Below are 15,935 nucleotides of genomic sequence, written 5' to 3' on the forward strand. Positions count from 1 at the left end.
TCCGATACTGACAACCAACAACGCTTTTGAAAATTTATAGTCTTTAATTATAATTCCCTTACTCAATAATATAATTACATTTTTACAGCTGACAAAAATAAATAAAACCGCAAAAGGAAATGTTTATTTACACTTAGAATTTCGGCACATAATTATGCATTTATTAGCAGATACGTTTGGTGGTCTTCAAAGACATCATGAGCAAAGGGCTGAAGTCAAAGTGCTCCAAGCAAATCCTTAAATAAATATAATTTCTTTTTCTCTTTGTATTGTATCAACAAATTGCAAATGGTAAACGAAATGTCGTGAAAACTGGATACATAAATTTTCTGTCCGCTTCAAACATTTACAAAAGCAAATAAAAGATTTTCAAGGCGCTTACTGGAAAATAAATTAAATCTATTACGAAAAATTCAATTTCTTTTCATGTTTAATTTAGTCGCTTTATTCAATCAGTGCTCTCATTAAATCGAATAATTTGTGAAAGCTGAGAAAACTCTTACCGGATGTTTGGTTTTAAAATGAACCAAACGCATTTCATTGACTTCGGAAATTGTAATCGTTACTAATAAAAGAAACTCATTTGATTAGTTGTGAAAAAATAACAATATTACATTTTAATAATATCTAAAAGGATGTTTAAAAGGCGAATCTTCATGGCCCCAGGCAATATATCGCTTGTAAGGCGTTATTTGTTCTCGCTACGATGTATAACTGACCACCCTTAAATCACGCCCATCTTTGTTGCGAGCACGTAATTGGCGAGTCGTTAAAAGAGGATTTTAGACATAACTGAAGTGTATAATAATATATGTTACCTAATTGTGATTTTTTTTAATATGTAGTCAACTGTGAAAAGAGGGCATGATAAAGCAACTCGTTTCATCGTCAAATTCGAAAATCTAAAGTTTTGTTTTTCATCCTTGCGATGATTGTCAAAAGACGTTATGTCGGTCATCAGTATTTATCTACATTTTTAGAATAAATTATGATAAATGTACTACTTCTGCAGTTTCAGTGATAAACAAATGTCTCTTATGTCTCCTCTTTTCATTCTTAAAAAGTTTTTAAAAAAATAATTTTTCAACGGGTTTCAGCATGAAAAATATAGTCTAGTTCAAGAAAATTTATTTAAAACTGGTCATATGCAAATACAATTTGAATACCCGGGGATCTTATTTAATTTGTGCAGATATAAATTTATTTAAACATGGATCGATATATCGAGTAGTTTCAATTAATACATCGAGACAAGTCTATAATCGGTATTATTAAGACATGGGTTTTAAAGTGATAAGAGAGAAAACTATCCATGAAATATCGAAGTTTAAGGAAAAGAGTTCATTACTAATGAATATATACCATCTTTTAAGGGTGATATATAAGCAAGTTTAAAAAAAATCTTTAGCATGAAATAATCTGGTTTCATGAATCGTTGCGATACCTACCGTCCAGCAGAAAATATATCCGGAGTATTCAGAAAAATCAGTTGTTTGGTACTGTGGGTAGATGTAAGCGCTAATTGTTGAGTGTCATAGACAAAAGAGCAAAAACCGAAAAGGGCAGGAATTTTCATATTCCAGGCCAAGAGGTTTCTCACTAATGGTATTTTAGCATGCAAAGAGGGTAAAAGTCTCTAATATACAATGTACATGTAGTATCAGATTTAAAGGTCCTTGTCGGACGTGAATGCGTGTGTAATCCAACCGGTGTAGCTCTCGGGAGAGGTCTAGATAACCATATTTCTCTACACCCACGGAGTTTAATGCTCAATAAAATAGTGTGTGGAAAATTAATTTGATAGAAACGTGTAATTGTGCGTGCATATAGATTTTAAATTATTACCAGGAAATTCTTAAGGACACTTTTCATTCCTTTGAAATTTAGGTAAACGAAAAATCTAGACGCATAGGTCTGTATTTCCGTATATACCGGCCTACATGTAATCATTTTGTATACAAGAGTTCAATTATAAATTAAACGTCAATTGCGTCCGTATCATAAATATTCGTCTTTCCGTATAATTTAACGAAAATAATTTTTATTTTATCGAAAAACTAACAATTTATTGGTAAAACATCACTGCAGAAAGTGACAACTTCAAATTCTTCGACATTCCAAGCTCCACTTCCCATACTACATACATTCATGGAGCTAAGGGAACGGAATTGGACACTGTTCGGAGTTTGTAAAATGGTGAATATCAGCAGTTTACCTCGTATGCATGGTTCGTGCAGTATCTATTTAATTCATATTCAGACCATGCATGTAATGGAAATGCAGAACTCAAATTGGCATAGAATAACGCTACGACAACCTTTGTGTTTGATATGGCCAACGAACTATTTAATTTCAAGCAGCACTGAAGAGTCTTAGACGAAACACAACAAATTAAAGCCTGTAATCTTTAATGATTTATTGATTTAAATTGCCTCATGCCTATAAAATGTTTATTGAATCTAAATGCAACATTTCCCGGACAAATCTGACCAAAGCAATACAATGTGACAAATGTATGTGTGTATGTCAGTTTGAATTCTTCCAATCCAAGATAAAAGAGACGATATGAAAACAAACCATAAGACCTCTAAACGTAAGGAGTCCATGTTTAAGGAAAACTGAAATATTACAACAAAAATAAAACAGGATAAAATAGAATCTTTAAAAATTTTAATAGCGAGAAACTCGTCAATATTAAAATGCGTCAAATATAATAACAATGTATAAAATGTATAACAAAATTAGCACTTTGTTCCAGCATCAAATATATAATATGAAACTATCACGTATAAAATTGGAAGACAAAACATTTAACAATACAAAATTCAACAATGTTTTGGTCGACCAAACGTCTACCATGGTCGCCACACTTTTTCTGAATACATGTTCGTGTTAACAGATCCGCAGTGAATCGAATGATTATGATTAAAGTCCAATGCTTTTGGTGTATTCGTATGAACATACTGGATATTTTTGTTAGAGTCTTGATAACTAAAGTTCTCTTTATTGCGAAGAGTTGTCGGTGATGATATGACTTTGACGGTTTCCTGTGGCACTTGTAATGAGAAAACAGGAACTGTCGTCTGCGTTGTACTTTCATTGTCATTTAATTGTCCAACATATAAGGCAACTGGACCATTTAATCCATTTCCTGGAATTATTTGAAAAGCACCGGAAATCTGAGTTTTAGTGTCCCGAGTAGGTGACAACTGAATAAATCGTTGAGGTTGATTGATTGTTTGTGATTGGTTGATTGATTGACTGATCACTTGTGATTGGTTCATAGATTGCGAATTCAGACCATTTACTCGGACTGTCGTCTGCTGTTGAGATAGATGCACGTGCTGCTGTTGTGGAATGTTAATAGGTTGAGGCTGCGTCTGGGCAGTCTGTGTCGTAGCGTTGACAGTTTGTGAACATGATGAGAGATGATTAACTAATCGGCTTCGGACGTCGTCATTGACATTTTGTACGCTCCCTAAGTATCTCATAACCTCATTTGTACACTCATTAAATCCTGATCGATATTTGGTAATCACAGTTGGGTCGCTAGCTAGAGCACTGGACATCTGTTGTCTTTGCATTGATCGTAGATGTTTCACTGTCATTTCTAAAATGTCAGCCTTTTCAAGCTTTGAATACTGTGAGCTCTGAAATTATAAAATTAAGTCATATTAAACAACATGTACTTGGTCTAAAAACTAATTTTGTGTCGCTGTATAATTTTTTCCGAACTCGACGGGGGATTTTATAATTTTGCAACATCATCCGGGCTGTTGACCGTCTGGTCAAATATAACCATGTATGTAGGTTCGATTAAAACCCAATACTTGTGATAAAATCATAATCTCATGAAATCTCGTCGTTGATCCATAGTATCAACTTGCTACATTAACAGTAGGCGCGTGACTGTATATTGTTAATATATCCAATTAAACCTAGCCCTACAACTTATCAATCGGGTCCAATATTTTAAAATCTATAAACATTCCAGGGTCCGATTTAAACTTCAGATTTAATCAGAATGATACTGCACATTCACACCCCACCACAAAGTTAAAAATAATTAACAATAGTTCAATATTATATACGTTAGTAAATTTTTATTAAAATTAAAGGTAATGATAAGTCAAAAGAAGGTTACATCTTATCGTCTCGTATAATCTCTAAAGTATAGGTCCATGTTACAGATAAATTTACATACAGAGAAATTAATAATGTGAACGGTACCAATTGCATTGCACCGAATGCGTATTTTGACAATAAATGTCTCTTCAGTGATGATCGAGTCCTAAGTAAATGAAAGTCCAAAACCCAATACAAATCATGGAGACATTAATTGTCGATCTTCCTTTGATGTAACAGCAGCAGAACAAACTATTAGAATATAAATATATACTTACATCTTTTCTCATAGCTTCTAACACCAATGTTTTCAGCTGTTGTAAACAGCTGTTGATTCTAGCACGTCTTCTCTTTTCCATTATTGGTTTATTAGTCTGAAAAAAGGAAGGAAGAAATAAGTAAAAAAACATGTACAGATATATCAAAAAATTCCTATTAAATAGAATGCATGTATATAATTTCAATTTTCTTTTCAGCACAGTTATTTATAAAGTATTTTTTTAATCTTAAGTGTCGAAAGTATCAAAATTATGGTACTTTACTTTTCTTATTGACATTTTCTTTCCTTCTAATTAGGTTATTTACAAGTTCAATTTATTTATTTTTGGTGTAAAAAGTATAAATAATGTGTTTACCTTTCTTATTGACATTTTCTTGTCTTTTTCATTTGGAATATCCGGTGAAGTAACAGACATTTTGTTTTCAATTTCCAGTTTTCAGTAAAATAAGTCCTATCAAGAGAGGGTTTGAAAAATAATTGTCACAATTTAAGTTTACACGGTATTTATATGACAGGCCACATGTTTCAATCTTCTGTGATGGCATTTCAACGGACTTTCTCACGGATAGAATCCATTACTGTTAGCCAATCAAAAGACAGAATTGCTAAGGTTAAAGTTAACGGTCTCGTGCCTAGTGGAATTTCATTGGTTAGCGACAGGTGGTTTTTAAAAGAGTGATGTATCGGCATGTCAATCATTACAAGGATAAATAACTCCACGTGCCATTATGACTATCTGGCAGTAGTGCAAAAGTGTGGGAAAACCACGCCTTCCAGGTACGAACGTCTGTTAAGTGAAGGTATGTAAACACGACTCGTTGATAAACGACCATGATTAAACAAAGAGTTTATATACGTCTCGCGACTACGTTATCGGTAAACTAACCGTGTGCCCGTTGGAATGTGAACTATTGTATTAGAACGTGGGAAAATGCCTTTAGTGGTTAGAAAGAAATCTTTATCTGATAAAGTGATTTAAAAAGTGATCGTCAACAAAAACTATCAATACACCAGATATTAACATCTGCTTCCGGAAATATAGGATCAAACTTGTTTTTCTAACTGTGTATTTTACAGTTAGATAATTTTATAAACAGTTATAAAGTACACGACGGACATGCTGCAGAAAGACATCTGCTATTTATTTTTTTATGATAATTATGTGTACATGAATAAACATAGTTCAATATTTATTATACTTTCTGTTTTATTATTTAATGTGAACCAACGCAAGATGTCATAAAAAGATACCAGGCTTAATTATAACTTTACACCAAAAAACCGCATTTTGGCAAGTAAGATAAAATTGAAGAGCATTCCAACCCAAAAATTCCGATAGATGATACTACAAGTTTTTTTTAATGGCACATCAGGAAGCTAGGATGACCTGTAATGTTAATGCACACTAATAAATATAAAAAACACACATACATATATATATATATTTATATGTATCATAAATATTCTAAAAATATTTTTGAAATACTGTACAGAATAATTATTACAAAAAAATTAAAAAGAAAGAAATGTCTTGATATTTGTCGAGTTTTTGATAAGCCACAAAATGAAAGAAAGTGCTTTACAATTTATAGCAATTATAGACATATTGTTGCATTTCAAAAGTCATTTATTTAAAAAGCCACGTGCTTGAAGACAGCATTCATGCAAGTTTTTCCAAACTTGCACAGAAACATAAACATTTTGCGGATTTTAATTTTATTCATTCCCTCAACCTTTAAATATCAATCAACATAAGGTCCAAAAAGACCTTCGATAACAATCAGTTTAGAAAAAGCATCATTTGAATTAAAATATATATAAATGTACCTGAAATTTCACTATGCTTCAGCGTTGTACATTTAGCGCTTTGCCGACTCGAGTAAGCGAGTTTTACTGCTGTATTTTTTTTAAGGAAAAATAAATAACTTTTGTCAAATCCGATGCGCCACACGCACACAGGAATATTTAAATAAAGTTAACCCTAAAAATCAAAGGAGCCAACGGAAAGTCCTTCGTAGGAAGGAAATGAATATCATAAGTTGATTAAAATTTTGATATTGCAATGAAGATTATTATCAATAGGGAAAAAAAGACATGTCATTTGCCATAAACTTCCGTATGGAGCAAGCGAATTCTAAAAGATTTCTGGTAATGAAATATTTGTAAGAACAACTGATTTAACCTGTGTACCGTTACAACATTATGTTACGCAATAACGCCACTTATCATGTTAAAATCACCACGCCTAAATAGATAATGACGTAATATTTTGTCAACAGTGGCCGTAAAAGCCATTAAAGAGATAATGGTGTAATTAAACGGACATAAAAGGACCCTTTCCAAAGGACATTAGAGGCCTTCCGAACAGCTAATTATTGTTTAAAATGAACATAACGATTGCTTCTCTAGTATATAACGAGATTAAAGTTACTGAAATCTTAGATTAAAAGAAAATAGTCAAATAATGAAAAGGTGTCCCGAAAGGAAATGGGCGTTGTAACCTGCATTATAGCCATCTTTCATTTGAAGTTTATTAAACTCGATCTTTTAAGACAAAAAACCAAAGGAATCCGAAATTATCGTGTCAGTTATTTTTGAGGTGACGTTAGGTATTAAACCTAAACGATTATTATGGTAAAATGCTTACTTAAAATACATGCACAATAAATGAGAGGGAAAGAAACTGATTTATAAGTTGTCAGGAAACGTTTGTGTGCGCGGTATGGGTGGTTACCGGAAACTGCAGCATGTTTCAGTCAAATGTCGTTTGAGGAAACTCACTCATGCATAAAAACAACATTCCGTTTGTACATGGGCATATTGTATTTGACATGCAACTCGTGTTAGGGTGGTTTCATTTATAAATTGTAGCATTTCTATCATGTGTAAATCAAAGAAAACGCAATAAATACATATTTTATACATGACAACTTGCAACTAACCATTGAACATACTTCCGACAGTCAAGAGAGTTATATTTCACATGTTTAAGCGAAGAGTACATATCTTGAAATGCACAATTTAGTAGAACTATACATACTGACAATTTTGACTTATTGTATTTTGTAGTATATTACTCACTGTGTTAGTTTGAAGTATATTTTTCTTGCATATTTATTACGTCTTGTCTAATTTTTTGTATTTTGTAGTATATTACTCTAGATATTACTAACTGTGTTAGTTTGAAGTATATTTTTCTTGCATATTTATTACCGTGATCTTGTCTAATTTTTTGTATTTTGTTATACTTGACACTTGTGGGTGTAAGAAAGATATATAGTACGCAATGAATAATCAAATGTTTATATTGCTTTGTATCGAACACTTAATTTTGCAAACGGTTTTCAGTGCAAACTAAAAAGTGGGCTAAAAGTAATGGCAAAAGTCTTATAGATAATGGTAAATCAGTTTCTTATATTATATTCGTGTGTTTTATGCAATATTCGTGTGTTATATGCATTATGCATTTGTCATATGCAATAATCATGTTATATGCAATATTATTGTGTTATATGCAATTTTCATGTGTTGTATGCAATTATAAAAATTACAATAAAGTAGGGGAGCAAAAATATAGTTTTGTTTTTCTTGCCGTCGCCCTCGGCTTCCTTCCACTACTTTTATGGCAGGAAAGACAGAAAAAGAAAATACAAATAACATCATATTTAATCTATACATATAACAATTCTAAATAAAATGTAAAAGTTCACAACATAAATATTAGAAATATACAAAAAAAATAACTTCCTTGGTAATCTAATTTACACAAAAATATTCAGTATTGTCAATGCAGTATGATAGGTTTTCAATAATTTAAGAGGGGGTCTTTCAGCGATTTGATGATATGTTATTGAAAAGCATGTTTAAAATGCAAGGCATCCAATTTCATTTAACAATATACTGGTGTAAGTATTCGAAAAAGGTACAACATTCAGTGCTCATGCCTTATTAATAATCTGGGAGCTTTAAATCAAAAATATTTTTACAATTTTAGGTTTTTGAAACTCGACCGAAACAACTTCGTCACATTTCACTTTATTTTTTAACGCTTTGACACGGTCTATGGTCGCGTGCTTAAGGTGACATGCATTGTGATAGAGGAGAAAAATTCCAACACACAATGGAAAAAATACCGTTATCATCTGTTCGAAATTGTTTACTTAAATATTCATTTTATACGACCGGCCATGTGTGACAGTTGTCAAAACTGAAAGCAAGATTTTTGGCATCTTGCTTTCAGCTGCTCTTACAATCTGAAATAGTAATTATCATTTTTACAAGTCAAATATTAAGGATTTTTTTCTTTTATTTAAATATGTTTTTGTTTCAACTAAAGTGTCCTCAATGAAATGAGAATCAAGTGGCATCAAGCAATTAAAATATAAACATAATAAGATATTATTTTTAGTTGAGGATTTATGATTTTTGAAAAGAGGTAGGCGTAATGTGCGAAGCGGAAAATAAACCGCCTAGCGGAGCGAGGAAAATCAATTTTTGAAGAAATTTTAAAATTTATGATCATTTATACTCATGAATTAAAACAATTGTGAAAAACAGAAGTTTTAAATTTTTTGGGTGATTCAAATGGTACTGGAGCGAGCAAAATCAATTTTTGAACTATTTTCAAAATTCAACATTCTAATCAATTATAAAAAACGTGAATAACAGAAGTTTTAAAAAATGTTGGCGATTCAAATGGGGAAATGTGAACGCCGTATACCCCCCCTTAATCCACGACTATTTTTTTTTATAATATTTACAGAAAAAATAATGTGGTCAGTCCCGTATCGACATAGATAGCAATTAGATAATGATGTTTGATTATGGATGATTCTTTTCAATATTACAGTTTCAGTATTTCAAATTTCTCGATTTTCAAATCTTAAGACATTGTTGTAAATCGGATAATAAATGTTTCAATCTGAACAATCAACGGAAAATCACGTTTCTTCTATAAGTCATATATTTACATATTTACTTTTGAGATTCACTCGTTTCAAAGGCCGAAATCTGAAGTGGTTTGAGAGCAATTTGACTTAGGTGCGATTAACCAAAATTTCAGAGGTTTTTCCTGCCAACACCTGCACGTGTTCTATGTAAACAAGAGGTATTTTACATGTTTGTCCAGGTAAGACCTTGTTCTTATCAATAAACAAGAATATCAATTTGATTGATTTGCCACTTTGTGACATGCGATCTCCTGGTGAGGGAAACAAACTTGAAGACCGTCTTGTTTAGAACAATACACCGAACTTTAAGTTGGGCACGGAATTTACAAGCGCCCCCACACACATTAAGTATTTCATAAGTAGCGCTATCCAAAACCAGAAGATGAAAGGTTATCGAAACATTTTATTTTGTAACAAATGTTGGATATGCAATGATAGACGTCATGTTTTAAAAATTAAAAAGGAAGTTCAAAGGAGACTTGGCCTTAATTGTTCTATTTTGTAATGAAATTTGGACTTTTTTTAAAGTTATTATGTCTTTTAAAAATTTAGATACTATAAAACGTACTGGTACTGTGGGGTCGGAGTTATAATAAATACAGTAACGACATCATAGAAATAAAATTGAGAATAGAAATGGGGAATGTGTCAAAGAGACAACAACCAGACCATATAACAGACAACAGCAGAAGGTCACCAATAGGTCTGCAATGCAGCAAGAAATTCCCGCACCAGGAGGCGTCCTTCAGCTGGCCCCTAAATAAATATATATACTAGTTCAGTGTTAATGAAAGCCTCTTTGATGTGTAAAATCGTGAAATAATAAGATTTTTGTCAATTATCATTCTAGTTTCGAACCGTTAGATATTGGGTGCATACCAACTACCTTTCACGATGTTGGTCTTTACATCTCAGATAAGTTATTAGAACAAAAACACCTAACATGATTGATTCACTTCTTAATAACAAATTATGATATCAGAACCAACAAAAAAAAAAAACATAATGGGGAACCAACCAACTGTCAAAATCATGTTCACCGATTTGACTCAAATTCTAATATATGATTTATAACATACTCAAACACATATCCAAATTATAATAAGTCTTAAATAAACAGTTATCATTGCATATACTAGATAATATATATCAGAATTACGTGTGTATTCTAGACTAGAAGCCATCTAATTTACTATCGAGATGACCTCCGAAAACTACCGATGGTCGCACAACACGATATAAACATAAACATAAAATAAACATAGATAGCAACCTCGTGCAATTCGAATTTTTCTATGTCTGTTTTACATGTTAAAGGTTAAAAAAATAAGTAATTTTTTTATTTTACCTGTATAAGAATGTTTTTTTTTGTGTGGATCGAATCAGTCAGTCAAATGATTTACCTTTGTTTCAGTTTCAATGTTGACTTTCAATTCTTTCAATAACTGAACACACATAAATCATGCGTTATTCATGACTAGCTTAGGAATTATATTGGAGTTCACATGAATATGGATTCAATGAGGTCGAGTTATTCACTTGAAGTGAATAATTCATCATCGCTGTTTCTTAACTTATTTCGACAGATTGAACCATACTGTTTGCTTAAAGCGAATTATTATTTCACTATTGCACTTTCATTAGTGATTGAACAAAAAATAATCACAATCTAAACTTTTTATATAACTCGCAGCTAAAATATTTATTCTGTTTAGATTACAGATCGTTTGTCTTGTGTACTATTATTTGTCTGTTTGTCTTTTTATTTTTTACCCATGGCGTTGTCAGTTTATTTTCAATCTATGAGTTTGACTGTCCCTCTGGTATCTTTCGCCCCTCTTTTTACAATTAATTGCTGTTGAATATTTGATTGATTTTCTATCTACAGAAGTAAGTAATTTAAAAGTAACGTAATAATTCCTCTTCGGTAAAGATTAACTAACTAACTACCAAGTCAGAAATATGGCCATTGTTGTATTTTGGTTCGTTTCTGTGTGTGTTACATTTTAACGTTGTGTTTCCGTTGTGTCGTTTGTTTTCTCTTATTTTTGAGTGTGAATTCACATTACTATAAGACGTGTCACGGTACTTATCTATCCCAAATTCATGTATTTGGTTTTGATGTTATATTTGTTATTCTCATAGGATTTTGTCTAATGCTTAGTCCGTTTCTGTGTGTGTTACATTTTAATGTTGTGTCGTTGTTTTCCTCTTATATTTAATGCGTTTCCCTCAGTTTTAGTTTGTTACCCCGATTTTGTTTTTTGTCCATGGATTTATGAGTTTTGAACAGCGGTATACTACTGTTGCCTTTATTTATATTATTTGTATACATAGTTATGTTCTTAAACGTATTTGGCTTTGAAGACGGACTTTTGGTAGTCGTTAGAGTCCGGCAGTGATTTGTTGTTTCAGAATCTGAAGCACTGAGAGTCATTTCATCATTGATTGGATTTCTATTGTTGACTTTTATTGACCAATCCAAACTTCGGATATAGTCTTTTGAATATATTACCCAGGATAGTTGTTTTTATTTGTATTTTCGAGTTGGTTTATCATTATCGTTTGCTGATGAGTCTTTTGTAGACGCGCGTCTGCCGTAATATTATAAAATTTTAATCCTGGTATCTATGATGAGTTTATTTGAAACATATCATTGCAAGGTATATAAAAAAAGTTATACTTTTTGTGACTAAATTGTTATGCTTATTTTTCAAAAACATATTTACAGCATTGTAAATTTAACTGTTCTGTACCCTCGCAAATGTTTTTTTCATGTAAAGAGAGGTGGATGATATCAAAGGGAATTTTCAAATATATAAGTCGAAGCAAATATATATCGCACAGGCAACATGGACACCATCACCAACTGAGGGTGATATCAGGTGTTCCGGAAGGGCGAGTAGTTCCTGCTCAAACGTAAATGATGATGTCACAGAATAAGGAAAACAAATAGTTTAAAGCTTTGTGAAGCAAAACTGATACAAAAAAAAATATCTTGATTAATTCGTATAGAGATATGAATATTTGGCACAACATTAGTGACGTTTTAAAAACAAATGAAATAGTAATGTTTTGTAATGTAACTGTAATAGTTACTGGTAATTGAGATTGTGAAATAATAGAAATTCAGACCCCTCATGGGGTGTCCAAGTAATCACATAATCACAAATTGTATGCCAATATAATCACATATAATCAATAATTATTTTTTTTAAACAAGATAATCAAATAATCAATAATAATACATCAAATAAATAAAAAAAAATCATGGATTATTTGGTCTTGTAATCAAATGATCACTATACATACGGCCATGTAATCACATAATTAAAAAACATATGAGGAGACTCGAAAGTGATATTAAGAAAAAGACATTACGTTTAATTATATCTTAACTATCTTATATCCTTCAAAAAATCTTGTAGATTTTTCTCTCAAGTCTTTAATGTTTAAGTGTAAACGTATTGTGTAACATAGTAATAAAAACCCACGGTTCCTAGTAAACCAAAACTTTTTTGCCTTTTTAATGTTCCCAACAATTAGATGCAGTGCAATATATGAATTTTAAATTATTCATATTATCCAAATAAACTCTTTTTTCGCACGCGATTGTGCTATGTAAATATTTATCTATGGTATAAAAAGTGATAAAATTCACAAATATAAAAACATTTCTACGAGATTTAAACTTTTGATAAATAGCTGAGGAGATTAAAGTGTTGGATATTAAAATGCGGGACAGCAAACTTTCTCACGATCCTCGAAGTCATAGTCATTCGAACGCTTAATTTAACAAACGAATTGAAATATTTATCATTCCCACGAAAACGTCTTTACGATTCATACTTGCAATAAATTACAAAAAGGTGATATATAAGTGATAAACTAAAATCCTTTGATACAGTTAACATGCGTTCAATAGATATATCATCCTTTTTGGTGAGCCTAATTTACCGTTTATGCACATAAAAGGCATGTGGCAGACTTGATGTAGAGATATTTTGTTCGATGTAATACTAATAATTTACTAAGTGAACAATTTTAAAGACTGTTTCACACTTCTGAAAACGTGTTGATGTTACCAATTACAAATGTTAAATACAAACATATCAAATGTTATTGAGTATTGAGAAGTCTTTCTGTACTTTTTGGCGAAATGTTAAAGTACTTTTGGGACCAACAATAATAAAATTATACTGAACTTTTGTCGAACAATTAGAGACAAACATACCAGACAACGTAAGAAGGTAAACCAAAAAATCAACAACCAAAAAATAAATACAAAACAAATCTTCATAAACGACTATATTAAAATCTTATATTATCTGCCAATCTTCTCCAGTGACACTCTGTATGAAAACTTATCACATTAAACTGGAGCGATGACTTAGAGATCATCTACAAATCTTGATAGTTTACAAGTGCAGGCAATGATGATTGACAGCAAAGATGCCATATATTAGATTCCCATGATCCTTATGGTAGAAAGAAGTTTAATGTATGGATTTATTTTCAAGTGAGAGGTTTAACTAGTTATAAAACGAGGTTTAATCAACCATTTCTACTTAAGAAAATGCATGTACCCATAGGCGGATCCAGGGGGGGGGGGGGGGGGGGGGCCTGGGGGGCCCAGGCCCCCCTTTCGTGTGAAAAATTTGGTTGATTATATAGGGAATCATTGAAGCATGACTGGAGCGGGCTCCCTCTTAGGTCAGTCAGCGGCCCCCCCTTTAGGAAAAGTTCTGGTTCCGCCACTGGTACCAAGGAAGGAATATGACTGTTGTTATCCATTCGTTTAATGTGTTAGAGCTTTTTATTTTGACATTTGATTAGGGACTTTCCGTTTTGAATTTTCATCGGAGTTCGTTATTTTTGATTTGCACTTTTCATGAAGAAAACAACTCACAATAAACAGCCTTCTTATGATCTCCTAGTGAAAAGTTTATTACATTGACCATTATGAAATGTTTTTTTCCAGATAGTTGTAGAAGTCAGAATTCTGTATACCAACCTGTGTGTATATATTGCTATACCGATACCTAGTTTTATGATCTTGATTTTGATATATCTATATTTAAATAAAACTACAAATTGTTGAAAATTTTAGAACATATTTTTTTATTTAGTTTTCACTATCGATGAATTTCGGAATTTTCTTTTTTCTTTCTATGGAGGGTCAGTAGTGTTTTGTCATTGTGATATTGACCATTATTTTGACGTTGGATACTACAGTATATTTCATTCCTCGTGTCTTCTCTAACGTTGGATACTACAGTATATTTCATTCCTCGTGTCTTCCCTTACGTTGGATACTACAGTATATTTTATTCCTCGTGTCTTCTCTGACGTTGGATACTACAGTATATTTCATTCCTCGTGTCTTCTCTGACGTTGGATACTATAGTATATTTTTTTCCTCGTGTCTTCTCTGACAAGTTTTGTCATTGTGATATTGACCATTATTTTGACGATGGATACTACAGTATATTTCATTCCTCGTGTCTTCTCTGACGTTGGATACTACAGTATATTTCATTCCTCGTGTCTTCTCTGACGTTGGATACTATAGTATATTTTTTTCCTCGTGTCTTCTCTGACGTTGGATACTACAGTATATTTCATTCCTCGTGTCTTCTCTGACAAGTTTTGTCATTGTGATATTGACCATTATTTTGACGATGGATACTACAGTATATTTCATTCCTCGTGTCCTCTCTGACGTTGGATACTACCGTATATTTCATTCCTCGTGTCTTCTCTGACAAGTTTAAACTTTGTCTTTTCTGCTATATTTATTTTCTGCTTCATACTAGTCTTTAATTTCAGCTAACTTCTTAAAATTTCAGAGCCAAGCTTATCAATGGTACCATAATTTGGTACGCCAGAGTTTCTAATTTATTTTCTGATAAATTGACTTTACTGTCACGGTAGATGCACTCTACTTATGTTGGCGTTTGCTTTTGCTTTCGTTCAGTGTTTATATCGTTCCGTTAACGTTGTTTTACACTTTTAGTTCATGTGTTTCCCTCAGTTTAAGTTTGTTACTTGGAATTGTTTTTTGCTTAATCGAATTATGACTATTGAACAGCGGTATACCACTGTTGCTTTTATTCAATATTCTGTAGTTGGCAAGATAAAAATGGGCAATATATCGTTCAATTTATACTAGGTTTAAGGGTGAAAGTGATTTTTCGATGAAGACCTGTAGAAAAAAGTTCTTTAGTTAATAACCACAAGACACGAAACTTTTTCATTTCAGATGCACTTTAAAGATCTAATGACTAATGTATATTTCATAACATACAGAATTAGAAAACCACAGACTTTTCTTATGCATATTAAATTTCATGTGAAATATATTTTACGTTTAGTACATTACAGTTACCTACATTCGAAAACACCTGGATCACTTTGTATACACCTGGATAAGTTTTGACAAGTAGATGAGCAAAACTCTACGCCTATAGGTATGTCACAGTGCATGTCAACTGGAACCTATATAGGATTAATATCTTAACTAATATATCTTGACATATCTCAAATTACTACCACAATTTTGTCATCATTACTGAATATAA

At 31.9% G+C, this 15,935-nt stretch overlaps 1 protein-coding gene across 1 annotated transcript; it reads right to left on the reverse strand.

The window, feature by feature from the left end:
* Positions 1–2,655: 2,655 nt before the first annotated feature.
* Positions 2,656–4,992, reverse strand: LOC139502242 (transcription factor HES-1-like). Its single transcript, XM_071291673.1, has 3 exons — positions 4,761–4,992; positions 4,404–4,499; positions 2,656–3,650 (listed from the first exon to the last, which is right to left on the reverse strand). The coding sequence occupies exons 1-3, from the start codon at positions 4,818–4,820 to the stop codon at positions 2,853–2,855; spliced, it is 954 nt and encodes a 317-aa protein (XP_071147774.1). The 5' UTR covers positions 4,821–4,992; the 3' UTR covers positions 2,656–2,852.
* Positions 4,993–15,935: the final 10,943 nt, after the last annotated feature.

This window comes from Mytilus edulis, chromosome 13, assembly GCF_963676685.1.
Source record: "Mytilus edulis chromosome 13, xbMytEdul2.2, whole genome shotgun sequence".
Taxonomy (NCBI): Eukaryota; Metazoa; Mollusca; class Bivalvia; order Mytilida; family Mytilidae; genus Mytilus; species Mytilus edulis.

Coding starts and splice junctions, on each gene's coding strand:
- LOC139502242 (XM_071291673.1), bottom strand. CDS start 4,820: ATGTCTGTTACTTCACCGGATATTCCAAATGAAAAAGACAAGAAAATG. Junction 4,500..4,760: donor AGAAAATGTCAATAAGAAAG/GTAAACACATTA, acceptor TCCTTTTTTCAG/ACTAATAAACCAATAATGGA. Junction 3,651..4,403: donor TAGAAGCTATGAGAAAAGAT/GTAAGTATATAT, acceptor TTATAATTTCAG/AGCTCACAGTATTCAAAGCT.